Consider the following 20,167-nt stretch of genomic DNA (forward strand, 5'->3'; position numbering starts at 1 on the left):
CATACATTACGAGCAATTATGTTAAAGCATCCATATACCGAGTTTTAAATAGAAATGTTTGATTAAATCTTACAATATGAAGCACAGTTTAAAAAAAGCTTCAGATAGTCAATAAACCATCATATTCATGGTTGGTTTATTGATAAAGCATTTAAAAATCATTGTTATGCATTTTATGGAAAAAAAAACAAGAATAAATTTTGATCTCAAAGAGGCTTTCAAATAAAAGCAGCTGATCGCACACTATTTAGTCATCAACTGTCACTCTCCTCAACGCCACACATTTAAAAGCAATTTGCTTTAATTAATATCGCCTAATTTAACATTCACATCTACTTTACTGCTTTCCCATTGAAAGCTTAGAGCTGGACTACAAATGCATGAGGCAAAAAGAGGGGGAGAGATCTCTGATGGGGCAATCTTTGCTTTAACAACCGGGTTGGGGAAGGGCTTTGCAGAGACAGTTCTGTAGAAAACGCTGCTCCACACAAAGACGAGAAAAACACGTTCAAAAAGAAAGGTCACAAAGGCCCATGTCTGTCTTAAATTACTTTTTTACTGCTTCATTTTGAATGTAAAGATGCTGTTTAAAGGTGCCGCCTTAATGGCTGAACAAAGGGATTAGTTTGCACAGGGCGAGTGCTGTTCAATGGCTTGGTAAAACCTTCCAGAATTACAGAAGGTCTGCAGGCAGGTGTAAGTGTGACAAATGTTTCTTAAGAGTGTTCTCATAGAAGAAAAAACAACAACATAGCCAGCTAAAATAAGTATCAACCACAAAATGTTATATATCATTGTGACTCAAAATATCAGTTTTCTGATATCATTTCTTTGTCAGGTACCCAGACAAGGCATTTATCTGAGTCAAGTCAAGATCAATGCTGAATGAGCTGCTTCCTCTGATGTTGCTACCCGGGAGGATATGTGGTCAACATAATTCAGGTAAATTACAGTATTCATTGACTTCTCGCTTCCTGTGCATGTTTTCACCTGCAAGAAGGGTAAGAGCACATCTAAAGATACTGCATTCCTCGCTCCACTTTTAAAATGTCCATGCAAACTCCGTGCTGCAATTCTCTAGGTATTCAGAGCAGTAAAAGCCAATTTATGAGTCTGTCAGGACAAAGACGTTATAGGTGTTTTCAGAGCATATATAAAAAAAAAAAAAAAAAACAACCTTGCAATGTCCACATGGGAGCTGTGCGTATGTGCAAGAAATATCCTCTGGACATTCTATTCAGGATACATGAAATTGAAGGCAATTTCTGGTTCACTGTCCCCATAACAGAGTTTATGAAAGATCCAGCCTTTTCTGTGTATGTCACTCATGGCAATATTTGGGTGCAAATATTCCTCTTTAATCCACTGACAGTTGTCCAATTTCACTTAAGGCTGAGTTAAAAGGTGCATCTTTTCAACATTTTCGATATCCCTGACAAGTCATTAAAGTGGACATCTGAAGACTGATCAGTTTTACTGAACTGACAACAGAAAAGAACAGAATTAATCCTCCTGTTATTATCCTAACCCTAGTCTTTTCATTCATTGTGTTAAAATCATTGAGCAATAAAGGCATCTTGATTGAAAGGAACTGTCATATGCAGACGATTGTTGTCCCACATCATTCAGAGAACAAACCTTTTTTGATCCCTAACTGCTATAGTGCTGCTGATTGCACAGACACTAGCAATTTCCTAACCAACCGCCACCTGAACAATGATGTGTTCGGCTTTCAGGCCCTCTAGCCTTCGAAATGGGAATCATTTCACAGTTTGGAACGAAATCTCCATAGCAACTCCCTTCTTGAAGGGTTTAGAATCACCATCCAATAATTCTATGATCGTCAGGCCTCACCATTCCCAGAGAGTCTTTTCACAGCGGACAGCCAAAGGGGGGCATGAGGAGGAAGCAGGAAGAGTCCACAATCTATTTCAGGCAATTCATCCTGCAGGCCCATTAGAATTCATAATATTGCGACCTTCAATCACTGAGCATGTTATGTAGAGCCGCAGCGATCTCCAGTCAAGATGGATAGACATTTTTCTCTAATCATCTACGATGAGTGGAGGCTGACAAAAAAACTCTTCATTCTCGCTGAAGCAAAATACTTATTTAAATGCTATGACAGCACCTGACAAAGCCCCTCCAAAAACACACTACACAACAAAGATCCATCACAACTAAAAACATGGAGATTTTACAGTGGGAGTATTTGTTTAGCCCTGTGATCGATAGAAGATCAACAAATGGATAAAGATTATGTTTCGGCAGTGCCAGGTTTTTGCTTATTATGTTCATCTGCTCTTATACAGTATTTCTTTATAAAATGATTTTATTCAATGCCCCTTATTCACTTCCCTGTGTTCATAGCTTACCATCAAAATGACAATTGTATATTCCAAAATGTAGCTTTTGAAAACAGCCTGGTGTAGAGTAGCACAAAAATATACTAGGCTACTGAGTTTAAATATTGACAGTAGACCAATAAAAACATGGCTCAATTAAGATAAATATGTGTTCAATACTTCATATGTCCAACATGAGCACTGCTAATGTGAGGTATAACTTAACCGTACAAGTTACCTATTTAGTTAACATTGCTGGAATCTTGGTAACAAGAAGTCAAAATTGACGTAATCAAGGGCTGGGATGATGTGCTTATGTCCTGATTAGATTTTATCACAATACTTGGGTGCCAATTCAATATATATTGCTATTCTGATCAATTGTGATTATACCAGTATCCCAATTTAACTTTTAGAAACAACATATGAGCCATAGTTCCAAGAAACCATGCACATAAGTCATTCGGTCTGAAATTTACTTTAACTGCACATATATGTAGTGTTAACCTATATGACGACATATGCAGACATGGTAAAATAAGTAAATGCAATTTAAAAATAATGTGATTTTCAAAACATCCATTTTTAACATCACCAAAAATCACATGTAGGCAAACTAATATCTTCAGAAGATAAGGGCATATTCAAGACAACCAACTGAAGTTCAAACTTATTATCTGAATGGGAAAGAAAAGTGTTTTAAATGCTCTAAAAAATGCTAGGTTCGTTTGTGTCAGTCAAGTCACAGCATTTTAGACAATGCTGATGTTTAAAAAAAAATAAAAGTTTAAACAATTGTTCAAACGTGATGAGAGATTACTAACCAAAAAACGTCTGCTGCAATTTTCAGATTGTATTGTCTAAATTTGGTTCAAGTCTTTAGTCTTGTATAAAAGTTCCAGGCTGCTGGATGCATAACACTAACAGCTAATTATTTATTCAGACACTTCCTGGTACATACACTGTAATGACAGATGTGACTTTAGTTAATGGGTTTGGATTAAATGTGTAGAATTTTCATCTTTTCCATAGGGCCGTTAACATTACCGTGTTACCGCAAGTGATTAATAAGGACATCTTAACGCTTACAAAGAACCCCGCAGATTAATCATGTGACTAAGTTTGACCACAAATTCCTACTGTAGTCCTTCTGCGTGGATGTTTACATTCTTTGAGTGAAATGTTGAAAGGCAGGGCAAATGCAGCCAGCAAATTTCTATTCAAATTTTGCGGTAATTAATTGCGTTTTCCAGCAAAATCAAAAGTCTAAAGTACCACCTTTGGGCAAAGCATATGCTAACATTAGTAAAGACGCTAACAACAATGTGGAATGAAGCCACAGTCATCAAGCTACAGTGGCAGAGTGCTACAGACCCAGACCTGTCAACTAAAACACAATAACAAGGTGGAATAATGCAATTGCTGAATGGGTTGCCAGATACTGCAGGCCTATCAACATTGTTGAAGACGAGGGGCTTCAGGATAAAGCTAGCCACAGTTGACCCATTTTATAGAACACCTTAAAGCGAACTGTTGTCACAACAATTGACAAACTCTATGGAAATGAAAATCCAACAAAGGTGGAGCACCACTGACAGGAGACCAGCCTTAAGCCTTATTAATGTGACATTAAGATGGGTGAAATGTCATTACAACATACAAGTAAGCAGTTTAAAATCAGTTATTTTGTAATTGATGGTTGTCTGCTACTCAGCAAATAAAGGCATTGTGTTTTACAAATCAATACAAGGCGAGTTGTTAAAGTTTTAAAACTTTCTGTATTTCTTTATTCAAATACCATACATGTATTTATTTTATCCCAAAACAACATTAATTTCAATAGATAGATTATGTCTATAAATAGACTTTATTAAGCCCAAGGGAAATGTGCGATTAATCATGATTACCCACTGTAGACGTGATTGACTAATAATTTTTCTGTCAATTCACAGCACTTGTTTTCATGCTTTCATCCTTTAACTTCAGATCACTAGAATATTTTAAATAGCTTTCATAAAAACACTACAGGATTTTAGAGAAAAATATTACCCATTTAATTAAGACCAAACATATCAATTAAAGTAGTCATCACCACATTCAAATTTATGAATGTCGTGTATAAGTATATAGAGCAACTAGATTTAGATGCTTGGCAAGTTTGAAGAATTGTGACTTGTGAGATTCGAAGCAATAAGGAGAGATAAGGCTGACTTTTTGGCGAGCAGCCAATACTGGTGTCAGCAGGAAACCAGGTCAGCCATAAATTATCACACCCGGAATCGTCAATCCAGTTTACTTGTAGTGCCTGAAGGTAGAAAATCTTAGACTTGTCTCTTGCTTAGAATGACAAAATCTATGATACTATTGTTAACAAATCATTGACTCATTCAGTCTTCGTCAATATCATGGACAATATTAGATTTAACTATTTAATGTTGGGGTTATATTCTGAAGGTGCAAAAGTGTTGCCAATTTCTTCTTAAAGGGCTGACATCATCACAATCATACACTGTGTTAACTTAAATAGTAGACAAGAAGACACATGTCTCAAAATATGTCTGCCAATATTTCTTAAAAAGCCACTGCAACTTGTGGACGGGTTGTCATTCAAGACATTTTAACCATCCATGAATGATCTTCCATGTGAGAGTAACAAAAGCATCAAATTCTTCAACACAACAGCAATAAAAATGTGCAATATCATTGCAATATGTCAGCTGTGTTGCATATCAATAGGAAGCGAATATGGTAACCGTTTGGCGCTCCATGCCAAAAAGAGCATCGAGAGGCCTATGTGTTAATAAGGGATGGATGACAACACATACAATGGTCTTGTTTGTATGTGTTAATACTAGTTTTGTAGTACTTGAGACCGGTCTTTGTCTCGAGATCACATTTTGAAGGTCTTGGTCAGGCTCTGAATTTGACCCGCTATTCGTCAACGTCATTAATGTGATAATAAGGAGAAGCACATGCAAGTGTTCCTGATTAATTAATGCTGTAATTTGACCAAAAACATTTACCTTTAATGATTGTTCTGCCTCCTTGACACCTACAAAAGCTCAGACATTGGTCTATCTTATTTTTTAGTCAGATATATTGTATCTTTGAACGCTTACTTTAGGCCTCATTCAAGTGACAAATATACATCTTATTTTTTTAGATATTTCTAAATAATTGTTGGCTTTGAAATACATACAAGGATTTATTCACTGAATTTAGTTTATGTCTGTCAAATGTATTTAAAAGAAAACTGGAATACTTTTTACCTGTTCAAAATTGTCATGGTTTGTAAAATTGATTTTCATGGTCTTGGATTGTCTCCGTCTTGGTCTTGACTTTGTCTCAACACCCAGAAGTCTTGGTCTATTCTTAGTCTCTATGCAATCTAGTCTTGGTTTCGGATATTGTGGTCATGAACACACCAGTTAATACTCATATCATCAAATACAAATAGGAGATGCACGGGCCTTGTGCAAAGTAAGAAGTAAAAATGTCACATTGATTTAATTTCTTTATCACTTTTGCAATAAAGGACAAAAGAGAACAACCTAAACTTAACCAGGTGTTCAAGTGCCGTAGGCGAGAATATCAAAGGAAGAGAGAGGCCATGGCCAAAAATAACAGCTACTTTCCAGCTGGCTAGCTGCAACCACAAAAAATCCCTTCAGATTAGCAGTGCTATACTGCAGTATCTTAAGGCTACATTCTTACTGAGTGTCATGCAACCGTAAATAAGTCTTCATTAGGAGTGAACTAGAAGTGTCCTGTGGTGAACATCTAATTGCTGTAAACCAAACATCTGGGAATAAAGCCAGGTGAGCAGGCAGAATTGCTGGCGGGGGACAGAAGAGCAGATGAAGTAGAACATGCCTGCATTTTGTCTCAGACACTGAGGATGCAGCAGCTTTCCAGACACTGCAAAAAAACGGAGGACATTAAGCCTGTAGAACGTTTTGTTTTTAGCCTAGGAAACACCGATCATTTAACCGAATCAGCTTTCGGAAAGTTATCATATACTTTAATAGGTTTTAAATGGGAAAATCGAAAGCAAATCCTCTGTTTACACAGGCTACTCAAAGTCTTCAAGGAATAAAAAGTATTCATAACATGGAGACGAGGTGCTGAGAGAAAAACCCACTTCAACTTCTCCTTGGGAAAAGTAATCTGGGATGGAAAATACAAAGAATTCATCTGAAAGGGCATTGGCTGATAGATAAAGCTTAACCAGACTCCAGGCCCTAATTCAAGCAGAAACGGCTCAATGTTTTCAATTCCTTATATCTTGTAGCTTCTATAGAAACTCTAATTTCAAGACAAACACACACCACTCCAGACACACAGAAGAGTGTTTCCATATAATCTAAGCTATATAAAAGCATCAGCATTGTAGTCTGGTTACCATCAAATGGAATTACAATTACAAAACAACAGCAGCTACCTGTAATGGTTAACTGGTGAAACAAACCACATTGTTATCAAATACTTCACAAGAGAGAAAACAATGACATGCCTTGGTAGACAGCTTTTGACAGGAACATTGCAGCAGCTTTCGATTTCTATTTCCAATTGCTGTGAACATTTCTTTTCTTTGTGCTACCAGAACCATAAGGGTTGGTTTAGGTATGGATTCAAGGGATACGATTCATCACGCAGAAAGGCTGTGGGTTATTTTTTTTGGTTTTTTTTTTTACTAGAAAAAAAATCAGCTTGACAGAAATACACACAACACAGGTAAGTAGTACAAATATTTGGATCACATAGCATATTTTATATTTTGTTTTTTTTTTTTAAAAAAAAAGGTGTACATGTCATGAAAAAAAGCAGTTTTCTGTGTAAAAACATTTTCATTTAAACCAAATTTAAATAAAGTTCTCAGTCTCCCTGTGAAGGAGGATGGAGGAGGCACAGGAGAGAAAGATGATGAAGAATACGTCCCATCTTGATCAACACTGGTGGCGTCACCTGGCTGAGGCTGTGTCTGAACACCCCAAAACAGCTGATGACGCCACCTAATAACTATTTTAAGGTTTTCAAATGACTTACATCACCGGCATATCAAAACTAACTTCTAGGCATGCAGACTAACTTAGGCTTAGAAAGAGTATTTGGAAAATGTAATGCAAACATTGCAGTAATAGTTTAAAGATTAGCCTTTTCAGCCCTGACCTCCAGAGAAAACATCTTTGTAATCACTTTGAAATCAAAGGATCCGAAATAGATTCTGCAACTGTGCAAAATGTCTTTATTTAGCTCAGCAGCAAAGAAACCCTAAATGTCAAAAAAAAATCTAGTTATGTAGTGTATCTATAATCTTTCGTTTAAATATTCATCAGCGAAACATGAGAACATATTTGTATCTAATGAGGTATCTAATGAACATGTGAAACCTCATCTTAGTCATCTTTTAGCATTTCTCAAAGACAAGGACTCCCAAAGTAAACATTTAGAATCAGAATTACTTTAATAATCCCAGGGGGAATTTACTGAAAAGAAAACTGCAATAATTACATTCACAATCCTTCATTTGGTGTTAATCCCAGTCCTGAACGGCCACTAATCCAGAAGGTTTTAGATCCAACACAGCTGGAAAGCTTGTTAGCAGACTTTCTGCTGAGCAGTACGATGATCATTAGAAACAGGAGTTTTGGAGCAGGGATACATCAAAACTCTTATGGATTAGTGGACCTTGAGGAGCGTCTTTTGATGCTTCTAATACAGAGTTTAAAGCAAAAAACAAAAAAAATAATAATTGACAAAAAATTTTTTAGCCAAAATAATTCACATGTAATTTGTGTAATGATGATATGGACATTTTTGTTATTCCATCATAACAAGTCCGCTTTATAGGTCTGTTTTTAAGGAAAAATGTCAGTGCAAAAGCAGGAAATGTAATTCAAAAAAATGTATGTGAGACATGTGTGAGGGTTTTTTTTTTCACACATTTAAGTAGAAGTTATCAAAGGAAACCGGTGTATTTTGGCGTGACTTATTTCCACTAAAATGACAATTACATCTTCTTGTGAATTTTTTATTGAACAAATTTAATAAAAACAAACATTTACGTAAACAAACAAAAGTCCCATGTGTGGTGCATTAAAGGCACCGTATGTAGTTTGCACTATTACTGGTTTAACAAAGCCATTACAATTACGATCCAACTTTTGTTGCCAGAATCTTACCTGCCTGTGACACATATAGCTCCTAAGCAGTGATTACTCATGCAACCCACCTGCTGGGGTTTAGGTAGATATATTTGTATTATGTATGTAATGACTTTAATTCAAACAAATGTGTGGTGCTATTATTTTGTTTGTGAATTTTGTTATTTAAAAAAAAAGATTAAAAAAAAGATAGGGGCCAAATAGGCTGGATTTCACCTAAGAAACTGGCAACCCAAATGACAGACTCATTCTGCTCTCTGATTGGAAAATCTGCTTGAGAAATATAAAGCAATGTGGAAATCATGTCCATTGTATTTTTAATTAGGAATAAATCTCCACTTATTTTTTACTCCGTCATCGACACTTTCCACTTGTCCCCCTTCTTCCAAAAACAGCGAGTCCATGGTAGCATTGTAGCAAATGATGAAGAAGCAAACAAGGATGTTGGGTACTGAATATACAAAGCAACAAGTATAATCAAGATGACTAGCAATGTATGGAAATCCAGCAATGCATTAACAAGACCAAAGAGGAGTTATATCAGAGCTGTTATCTCTACCTCATCATAAAACTGGAATGCTAGATCAGATTTAGTATCTACCTTCCAATCACAGAGCTCAAAGAATCTGCTAAATGTTTGAGTCAAATAAGATCTCATATTAAAAGCTACTAGTAAGATCCACTCAAGAGGGCATTCAAACCATCCTGTTGAGAAGGTAGAAGTTGATAGGACACAATAACAAGAGCTAACAAGAGAAAAAGAGCTAGATCAAAAAGACCACGTGGGGTACCATCCAAAAACTTGTCCAAAATAGACAGAATCAGAAGACTTTTGTCGCTGCCCAACATGTCAGGAGGCGTAATGAGCAATCGGTAAAAGCTTTGTGAAGTGATTGGCTTTGGATACACAGATCATAATTACCTCTGCCAAGGAGGTAATATTTGTTTGTCTGTAAACAGGATTACATAAAAAGTACTTACCGATTTTGACAAAATTGTTTCCAATCAAAGATAGACCTTACTCTATGGAAGATACAGATCAATATACTGATTTTAGATCAGTTTTAAAAATCGAAAAAAAAAATCCCCTCTCTCATCACTGGCAAAATCTTGGTTTGTAATTGACCGATCTTTATGAAATTTGACTCAGTTATGTCAGGTTGGTTCCTCAGTCACCCCATTGAGTTTAACCGAGATAGGGTCGGCTTCGAATCGTGCAAAAGAGGATATTTGGGGGTTGGTGGAGGTTTGCACTTCGTCCTTTGTCTAACACTTTATTTGTCAAAGACTGGGACGATGTCCGAGACACAGTGAAAGAAAAAGGCAGAAGAGGGAGTTATTTAAATACTCTGTGAATTTACAGATGTAATGATTCAGGCAAACAACCTCAGTTTATCATTCAAAATGCAAAAAAAACATGATTTTAGCAAATGATAGAACTGACTCAAGCATTTAAAAATGAGATACCTAATGAAGATGGGAAAGTGTCTACTTTAATACTTATCTTCCAGCTTTAATTTACCATGGTTTTTAATATTTGTTACTAACGTTTATGCTGTCAGACACAATGAGAAGTGACATTAGAAATGATAATTTAATCCAAAGATGTGCTCTTTCCAAACTGCATGGATACCATTTCCTCAACATGCTTCTGTTCAAATGAGGTTTGAACTTGGCACAGAGAATTTCACACTCCTGTCCTGTGATATCCACTCAGGGAGCCTCATGCAGAATGTCAGGTTTAGTCTGAATTCATATTTCCTGACTCCTGTGTTGATCTTGGCTGCACACTAAACTTCAGAAACACTACAGTACTTATAGCTGTCCAAGGTCTTGAGACCTAACTAAATGTTGTTGATCAATTACAATATTTACTTACGTGCCATGTGGAAGATGCCGTCGCAGGAGCTGATGTGGGACAGGAAGGCGTTTCCCAGGCCTTGGCCAGCCTGAGCACCTTTTACCAGACCAGCAATGTCAACAACATTAAGGAATGCTGGGATTTTGCTGAAATCAAAAAAAAAAGAGGAATATCACAAAAAGAACGATTAAAAAGTAACTATATTTGAATGTAGATGACAAATGTTTAGCATGTGACTGACATAGTATATAAAATGCAGAGTCTAGGCAACCTGCTTAAAACAGAGTCTCTCACTGTGTGTGATATAACCAGGTCCTGGAGGTTCACGTTTCCTCCTTTTCTTTGACAGAACCAGAGTAGAGGCGCAATCTCACATCACAGCACAGATTAGACTCCAACATGTTTCCCCATACCTATAGATGGGGAAACATGGGGAGGGGGGAGGGAGCAATGGAGAACGCGGTTCTGAAGTGTGAATAATGCGTGAGTGATGAGACCCCATACCTGGCAGGTTTGTGGAATTGGCAGAGGAAATCATAGCGTTCATCTGGAATGGGCACTCTGCTTTCATTTGGGTCAATGGTGCAGAAGGGGAAATTTTCAGCTGTGGCCTGACTCTTTGTCAGCACGTTGAAAAAGGTTGACTTCCTGAAAATAAAAACAGCAGAGGGGTCAAAAGCATTCAAAGCTGCTGGTGTGTCAGGCCCATGCTACAAACAAATTCCAACAAACTTCAGATAAATTATGTAAGACTGACTCATTTTCCAAAAGACAAAGAGGATCTCTTTAATTTCTAACAGAATTGGAGTTTTTTTGGTCAGGGGTTGTTTTTTTGTCTCAATTTAAAAACAGAGAAATTTGAAGCATACATACATATTTCATTAGAAAAGGTAACTTGGTACAGTTTCACTTCCTGAAAGAATTGCAGCTTTTCAAAAGTCTAAAGCCAATGGTGAACGTCTCAGAGTAGTGATGGTTTGGCAAAGATAACATCTTTGTGTCCCAGCTCAGCAATGACTACAGATGTTAAAATCACCTGTGATTGCTAAAGGGTGTGTAATACTTCTTTAAATAAAGCTGGACTGATTTCCAACAGGTTTGAAGGTTGTTCCGAGGTGACCTTGTGTGATCACTGCAGGACAACACAGCAGCCACGCTTGGGTGTTTTTTTCTATTTTCACTTCAGAGACGAACATATTTGCATAGACGTATGTATACATACTGTATATTGCTTTTGTTGAATTTGTATATGTGAATGGTGAGTGGTTTTTGACTTTGTGCACTGTCCAAATAGCTGATACACTGGCAAACACACACCTTAACTTAAGCACTTTAACTGTAACTCTTATATTCATGCACTTTGTGTTGATGATTGACTGATTGTATTGTATTTACAGTGGTGTGAAAAAGTGTTTACACCCTTAATGATTTATTGCTTTTTTGCATGTTTTCCACAGGTAAATGTTTCAGATCAAACTAATTTAAACATTAGTAAAAGATAACACAAGTAAACATAAAATGCAGTTTTTAAGTGAAGGGTTTTATTAATGAAGGGAAAGAAACTAAAGCTACATGGCCCTCTGCAAAAAAGTGTTTGCCTCCCGGCTCCTGTTAAAACATGACTGTGGATGATCACACATGAGTTCAATTTCTGTAGCCACACCCAGGCCTGATTACTGCACACTTATTCTTTTGTTTGATGATCTGAAACATTTAAGTGTGTAAAACATGCATCAGAAAGGGGGGCAACACTTTTTAACACCACTGTATGTACTTTAAGCCTTGTGAGTAATGTTTGTTTTGTGACCTGTAAAGGGACAACATATGCAAACTAGCATTTTTGCTAACTCTGGCGTATGTACAATGTCATTTTTTTACATTTGTTCATTAATGTGCACTGTCCCTTTCAAATAAAAGTAATTAATATAATTATTTAATACTCTGATTGTGGCATGTATTGTATTAAATCAATTGTGTGTGCGCGAGTATGTGGCTTGACTAGGAATCAGGATGCATTGTGGGGAAAAAGGCAGGTTGATCTAACCAGCTCCAAGAAGATATTGGTCAATTAATCACTTTTACAATGTTTCATGGGCTAAAAGATATTTAATTATTTATCTTTGTTGTTCTGATGACAGCTTTCTTGGTATTTTACTTTGCCTGTTTGTTTACATGTTGCTTCCAGCACATGCCAATTTCACACCTTTTATGGCAACAAAGCATAAACAGACGTAATCATAACTTAATTCATTATTATTGAAAAATGCACCAACCATTATTTCATACTCATGCGTTGCATTGATAAGAATAAATGTTTCCCATCTATGAGCAGCTAAAAATGGAATTAAACATTCAGGTCATGCTCTGACTCCAGTGACGAAGGAGCTGAGATGTTGGATGAATCACTCTGTGAAGTCACAAAATGTGATGTATGGCCAGTTATGCCCAACTAACAGCTGGTTCATATCTGAAAATGGACCATTCATTAATAAATACCCTTAGATGGGTTGAGGACTGGTGCATTAACACAACCTCAGCCTATTTAACTTCTAGTGGCAGCAAATGCAAACGTTAAATGTTGGAGACCTAGATATTTGTAAAATGTCGTTTAAAACCTGATAAAATAGTGACAAACATGCATGTTTAGGATTCTTGATTCCTGAAACCAGAATGCATCCCCACATCAAGAATCCACATAAATACAGACTGATTTTTATCTTCATATCATTTACACAGAATTGATGCATACTAGGTGGAAAATTGATATCAGCTTAAGACTGAGCAAAACTTTCTGTCCTTCTCAGATCGTAGAAAACTTTGTGGATCTCTCTAAAAAAAAAGTGTTTAATAGATAGGCTGCTGCTAATCACCATACAAACTCAAGATGCACCATCTCTTTAAAACCAAAGGGAGTCACTGTTACTGAGGTGGACCAAGAGAGGAACTGGATAACACAGAAGTAGCAGCTTGAATTTGCTGTTGAATGCCTCAAAATGAAAAATCAAATAAGATTAGTTAAAACCACCGAACCAAATGTTCAATTTGAAAACAAAAAACTGAATGACAATACAGCAGACACGCAAAAACCATCATCTTATACACAGTGAAAAACATATTCAAAATGTGGACTCTACTTCATACTCAACACTGCCATTCAGGATGGAGGCTGAAATGCACCATTACTTGACAAAGTGAAAAAGGCTGCATGCATGTCTGGGTGGAGTAAAATGCACACAGTGCCGGGGGCGGGGGTGTCAGGTTTCCCAAAATACTGTCAAGAAAGTGCCCGAACCTTTGACACCTGTAACTTTAACAATTAAAATACTCGTAACACAAAAGTTGATAGAGAATACAACAATATCAGAAAGATGTTTAGACAAAAATCCCAAACTACAATACATCTCAAATGTGCACCTAACAACCATTTTTATGCTGGTTTTTAATGAGTTTCCAGTCTGTGATGTCACAGGTTTTCCACAATCTTAAAACAAATTGGCTGCAATAATCAGAAAAATGTACCCGGTAGCTTCTGCAACATCATCATTTGACTGGAGTCCAAGTCAGAATGGGTGTGAAAATTGGCAATATTGGAAAAACTAATGTGGGAGTTGTTCTGGTGACGTGTGCTTGATCTTCAGTCAGTAGTAAAAATAGACAGACCATGTGTTTGCAAACATCCAATGAAGACTATGGTATTTGTTAAACCAAATGTTAAAAGAAGAAATAAAAAACACTTACCCAACATTAGGTAACCCAACAACTCCTATTTTGAGTGATGTGCCAAATCTTCCAATCAGCGGTGGTGGCTTGGGTGCATCTTCTTTCTTTCCCTGTGTGGGAATGCATCCACAAAGAGCACTTGCCATTACACAACATCTAATACTTGCTAAAGTTTAAATGGATCTATTGCATTGAAGAAGAAGAGGAAGAAGTAAAGCACACCTTTTTTGGAGCCATTTCCCCCCACACTCAAGGTATACTGACTTTCCCTGCAGCAAACAAATATACAAATCACAGATTCATTGACAGAAAATGAGCTAAGCTAAGATCAAGTCCTCATAAGCAGACAGTTGACTGCACTTCATACAGCCCAACTCCCTGAGCTCAAAATAAACCATACACTGCTTAGTGGAGATGTAAGTTGACACTGCTAGTTGGTAAATTGACCCATACCTGCAAATTTAGCTGTCAATATATTTTATGCATGCTGATAATTACTCATTAAATTAACCCGTTTATTTGAATGTACAACAATGAAGATTTAGTTCTCGATAGAAACTGAACTCTGAAGCCTCACTTTAATCAATATCTGAGTCGTTGATAATCATTTATCTAAAAACTTGCTCATAGTTTTTTTTTTTTTTTACCTGTCTGAAAATTAAGAATAACAGTTTGTCTATTGTAATCACTAATTTCATTATAAGTCACATATTTTTTTTCTTTTTTACACTACATGACAACCTTACGACCTTGTAATTTCTTTTTTCAGACAATAACAGTATATAGACCCAACTTTATTTTTTAAAACTTATTTTTGCGACCGTGGCTCAGGTGGTGGGGTCGTCTCCTGTCTATGCCTCGAAGTGTCCTTGGGCAAGACACTAAACACTAAGTTGCTGCCAGTAGTCGACTAGCTTCTTGCATGGCAGCTCAGTCCCAATGGTGTGTGAATGGGTGAACAAGCCGATGTTGTAAAGCACTTTGAAACTACTTTAGTGTTGGGATGAAGCTCAATATAAATCAAGTCCATTTTTACCATAATTCATTCATCTTATAGTGTGAAAACTATTTTAGCATCCTCATGCAATCTGCAGGGTTATCCTTCCTATCTAATACTTTATTTCCTGAGCTTATACTGAGTAAAATTTGACTCACTCTTTAAACGTACATTCACAGCGACACATAAAATGAAGTAACTACAGAGAAGCAGGTATAAAATCCTCACAATTAGTTAAACATCTTCAAATAAAGTTCCCCCTGCAGAAACACAAATGAAAGCACACACTCGTCCCAGCAGCCTCTCTGGTTTAACATGCAGAAAATGAGGCCCTAATAATCTAGATTTGAAGCAAAGTGATGCCAGCTTTGTAAAAATGAATTCAAATGAATAGCTCTGAATTAATCATTTATCTTTTATTGACGGATGCACCCCCACTTAGACTCATCACAATAGATGCAGAACGTTTTGTTCGACCAAATAAATCATTCCCATTGTTTAAGGTACATTGATCAATCTAATGGCTTGTAATAGGCTCCTAATTGCCACAGAGAAGTGCTCATGAATAGAGTCCGGATTACAGATTCAACAGAGAATTTTCACTTGAATGACAAGCCAAGATCGAGTTCTCCATTGCTGTCCAAAAATACACACTGAATATAACTCATTATTTCAGGATAATGCAAAATAATCAATGTTTGAACAAAATAAAATCATGGCGAGACAATGTTTAACAGAGCACATGCACACATTTTGTGATTTAGGTGAACATTTTAGTTAGAAAAGCATTTGAAGTCAGCAGACGTGCTTTTAATAACAGAACGCATTTTAAGAAATCAATAACTCAAAATTCCCTAATGAAAAACACAAAAGACACGAGATCTTTATATTTTTCACAACAGAAAAATGTGTTCGACTTTATTACAGTATTATAAAATTGTCTCAATCTTCATCAAAGGCTGAATCTTTTTTGTGTGTGTGTGTGTGTTACAAAGAAATTAAATACAGATTAAGTGCTCGCATTCTGCATTACATTTCATTTGGTGCTAAATTAATTTATCTTCTTTCAACGTTGCTCGTGTCGAATAGAGATTTAATATTGTGAGCAGCTCGCGCTGTCAAATGGTCATAATTGCACTGATGAAAGCCTTTTTTTTCCTTTTTTGTTGGATGAGACTGATTTCTATTCACTCTCCCTAAGGTGGGATTTTACAGCTAAAAAAAAACCGAGGGCATTCAAACAAATTGCGCCTATGTTTCCCGGCAACATTCACACTATAATAATAGAGCATTATTTCTCCGTTTTGAACACTGTAATGCACATCTTTCGGTCAAGCCTTTCTCAGGAAAATTGCTTTAACTTTTATAGGGATGGTGATTCACATCCAGAGCAGGTCAATTTTACATTGTGCCATTTATCCATCAGCGCTTTGCTTTATTAAACTGTTGTGTTCATATTGAAGAAATACAGAAAAATGCTACATTCAACGGGAAAAATAATAAATGATCGTCTTTTCATTTGTCCACATAGTCTTTCAGTGATTAAACAAATGATACATTTTATTTCTCAGCTATACAAAGGCATCCTGTTAAATCTGTTTAATGGACACGACTGGCGGCCTTACAGCAGATTACTCAAACTTTAAGCTTCTATAAAACAGGCTGTCTGATCATTAAGGCTGTCGTTTGACTTAACCCTTCTCACGCACGCCCACCAATAAAATATACGGGGGCGCGCGTCTTGCACGCACAACAAGCTGTCACGTAAAAATAAAACATTAGCAATACAACAATTTGTCTCTAATGATGCCCTAATATATTGCAAAGTGTTTCCAATGCGTCGACAGGCCTAATTTTCTCACTCGGTCCCTAAGCCTGACCCGTCCATGATGTCAACATAATTAGCTAAACATGAAACACCTGCTGATCCTCACTGACTGTACCTGAACGCACCGCCAACAATCAACAACGCCGTCTCCATTCACGTAGTCACCCACACTGACATTTAAATCCACTATCTTCCACGAACGTGTTGGGCACAAATTTGAACAATGAAACTCATTAAAGTGAACCAAGAAAAAGGTGCGATTTTTTTTTTTTTTTTTTTTTTTTTCAAAGCGGTAAAATTAGTATAAAAAAAAAAATCTTACCCCTTGGAGATTTTGACGTGTGAGCGCTATTCTGCAATGGCATGACACATTGAGCATCAGTGTGAGAATACACATAAAATAAGTGAATGCGTTCACCCCCCCCACAAAAAAAATCCCTGCAAATCGTGTCTCGTGTGTGTGACATTCCGAACAGAGGTAGCACACAAACACATGATTGACGGCGGGGCTTCTGTCTGTAAGCAGCGCTCCCATTGGTCGACTTCAAAACCCGGGTCATGAACACAGCCGCGTGATTGGCTGCCACCCCTCGCCAGCTGTACTTCAAAGAAGACGCCAACTATACATCTAGGTAGTGTTGTGAGGCGCGAGCCAGGAGGAAACCGTGTGACACGAGTCCACACGCACGGTGAGGCTGGAGCACATTGAAGCCACTGCAGTAAAGCTCTCATCACAGAACACACCCTGGATATGGCTACGTCGATACTTGGGGTAAGTCCGATTTCAATTTCATACCTAACAGTTGAAACTAAAGTTGCTTGTTTGCCAACTTGTTTTTAAACTAAAGGGAATCTCTGCATGAATTTAGTTAGTTTTCTCTCAACTTGTAATGATTTTATTTTGCAGTAAAATGTTCATATATATATATATTTCCATATGATCAAAATATTATTATTATTATTTAGTTTATTATATTGTGCGGTTTTATTTATTTATTTATTTTAGCATTATTACCAATAGCCATTTTTTTTAAATTATTGCTCACAAATGCTCTACCTTTACCTGATTCCTGCAATTTTAGTATTGGGCTCTAAATATTTCAATTTTTATTAAATCCTTGTTATCAGTTGAATTACTATGAACACATCACCTTTCTAAAAACTTTCTATAATAAGTTTATACTAGTGGAATAAAATTCCATCTAGAGGTATTTGGTGTTTTAGTCCAAGTGTGACATTTCTTTTCTTGTGTGCACACTCACAACCATGTCTTATGTCCAACTTTGTTTGTTTGTTTTTTATTCAGGAAGAGCCACGGTTTGGGACAACACCTCTAGCTATGCTGGCTGCAACCTGCAACAAAATCGGTAACACCAGTCCTCTGACCACCCTACCAGACTCCAGCGCGTTCTCCAAAGGCGGATTTCACCCGTGGAAGAGATCCTCCTCCAGCTGTAACCTGGGCTCCAGTCTGCCGGGCTTCACGGTGGCAACAAGCCGAGGCTCCACCGGACTAACCCCGAACAACGGCACTGGAAACAGCGCCTTCTGCTTAGCCTCCACCTCTCCAACATCCTCCGCCTTTTCCACAGACTACAGCGGGCTGTTTACCAACTCTGCCAGCGTCAGCTCGCAGGATTCCGGACAGTCTGCCTTTATCTCCAAAGTCCACACGTCTGCTGAGACTTTATACCCGCGGGTGGGCATGGCGCATCCGTACGAGTCGTGGTACAAGTCGGGTTTCCACTCCACCATCTCCGGGGAGGTGGCCAACGGTGCGTCCTCGTGGTGGGACGTCCACACGAACCCCGGGTCGTGGCTCGACGTCCAGAACCCCGCTGGTTCGTTGCAGACGTCGCTCCACTCCGGGACCCCGCAGGCCATTCACTCCCAGCTGAGTGGCTACAACCCGGACTTCTCCTCTCTCACCCACTCGGCGTTCAGCTCCACCGGGATCAGCCCCTCTGCGTCCCACCTACTGTCCACCAGTCAGCACCTGTTAACGCAGGACGGCTTCAAAACTGTCATCCCCTCCTACACAGACGCTTCTGCAGCCAACGCCATGATTTCCGGGGGCAGCTCGGGGATTAGCAGCTCCTCCAGGTCCTCCCGGCGCTACTCCGGCAGAGCCACATGTGACTGTCCCAACTGTCAGGAGGCCGAGCGGCTGGGGCCCGCCGGGGCCAGCCTGCGGAGGAAGGGACTGCACAGCTGCCACATCCCGGGCTGCGGTAAGGTGTACGGGAAGACGTCCCATCTGAAGGCGCACCTGAGGTGGCACACCGGGGAGCGGCCTTTCGTCTGCAACTGGCTTTTCTGTGGCAAGCGCTTCACCCGCTCCGATGAGCTGCAGAGACACCTCCGCACTCACACCGGGGAGAAACGCTTCGCCTGCCCGGTGTGCAACAAGCGCTTCATGCGCAGTGACCATTTGAGCAAGCACATCAAAACGCACACGGCGGGCGGAGGAAGCAAAAAGGGCAGCGACAGTGACACCGACACCAGTAACCTGGAGACCCCCAGGTCCGAGTCCCCAGAACTTATTTTGGAGGGAGTGAACCCCAGAATCAGTGTAAAGGACCAGAGTCCCCACGACGAGCCCTGAGGCTTCTCCCCCCCCCCCCCCCCCCAAAAAAAAAACCCACTGAGCCTCTCAAAAGTCAAACTGCACAGCAAATGAAAAACGGGTCCTGACTGACAAAATTAAAGTATATAAATGCATATATTCTCCGAGCGTGTCGAAAAGACAGATTTCCAGCAGGCCTTCGGAAGAATCATGAACCATGGCAGAGAAAAAAAGCCAAACCTGTTGACTTTTAACGCGACAGTGTGTGTGAGTCGTTCTGCCATCTTTGTAAATGGACTTTAAAAAACAAAACAAACAAACAAAAACAAAAAAACCTACGTGTTTTATTTTTAATGTAAATGTTAGGCTCTGATTGTTTTATTCGTGTTGGTAATCCTGGAGATCAGGGAGTTTACTTTCGACGCACTTTGTGGATATGTATGTACACAGCTTTTTAAAAACTTTGGTTATCCGTTTTTATTTTCTTTGCTAAAAAGTATCTATATATATAAATGTTTACCTGTATAAGGTCACGCGTATAAGACTTTCATTTTAACGTAATTAAACATCTTAAAAAGGCATTGGATTTGTGAATGTTATAATTTGTTTTTATATTATTGTATTTTATGTAAGAATAATTTATTTATTTTATTTGGTATCTTATCTCAGAAATTAACAACACTTAG

General features: G+C 38.2%; 2 protein-coding genes across 2 annotated transcripts in view; one reads left to right on the forward strand and one right to left on the reverse strand.

The window, feature by feature from the left end:
• LOC114455019 (obg-like ATPase 1) overlaps window positions 1-17,355 on the reverse strand; it is a 49,503-nt gene extending 32,148 nt beyond the window's left edge. The window contains exons 1-5 of the mRNA XM_028436013.1: window positions 17,238-17,355; window positions 14,313-14,359; window positions 14,109-14,200; window positions 10,875-11,018; window positions 10,389-10,516 (exon numbers count right to left, since the gene is read on the reverse strand). Coding sequence (XP_028291814.1) covers window positions 10,389-10,516; window positions 10,875-11,018; window positions 14,109-14,200; window positions 14,313-14,327 — 379 coding nt within the window. The 5' untranslated portion in view covers window positions 14,328-14,359; window positions 17,238-17,355. The remainder of the gene's footprint in view (window positions 1-10,388; window positions 10,517-10,874; window positions 11,019-14,108; window positions 14,201-14,312; window positions 14,360-17,237) is intronic.
• A 204-nt stretch (window positions 17,356-17,559) lies between these two features.
• On the forward strand, window positions 17,560-20,062 carry sp9 (sp9 transcription factor). Its single transcript, XM_028436012.1, has 2 exons — window positions 17,560-17,687; window positions 18,222-20,062. Exons 1-2 carry the CDS (start codon window positions 17,667-17,669, stop codon window positions 19,518-19,520), a joined length of 1,320 nt encoding a protein of 439 aa, XP_028291813.1. The 5' UTR covers window positions 17,560-17,666; the 3' UTR covers window positions 19,521-20,062.
• Window positions 20,063-20,167: the final 105 nt, after the last annotated feature.

The sequence above is a fragment of the Gouania willdenowi genome, chromosome 21, assembly GCF_900634775.1.
Source record: "Gouania willdenowi chromosome 21, fGouWil2.1, whole genome shotgun sequence".
NCBI classification, from domain to species: domain Eukaryota; kingdom Metazoa; phylum Chordata; class Actinopteri; order Blenniiformes; family Gobiesocidae; genus Gouania; species Gouania willdenowi.

What these genes read in the sequence shown, in the direction of transcription:
- sp9 (XM_028436012.1), top strand. Translation starts at nt 17,667, where the DNA reads ATGGCTACGTCGATACTTGGG. An exon ending in TGGCTACGTCGATACTTGGG is followed by an intron (nt 17,688 to 18,221) that starts GTAAGTCCGATT and finishes TTTTTTATTCAG; the next exon opens with GAAGAGCCACGGTTTGGGAC.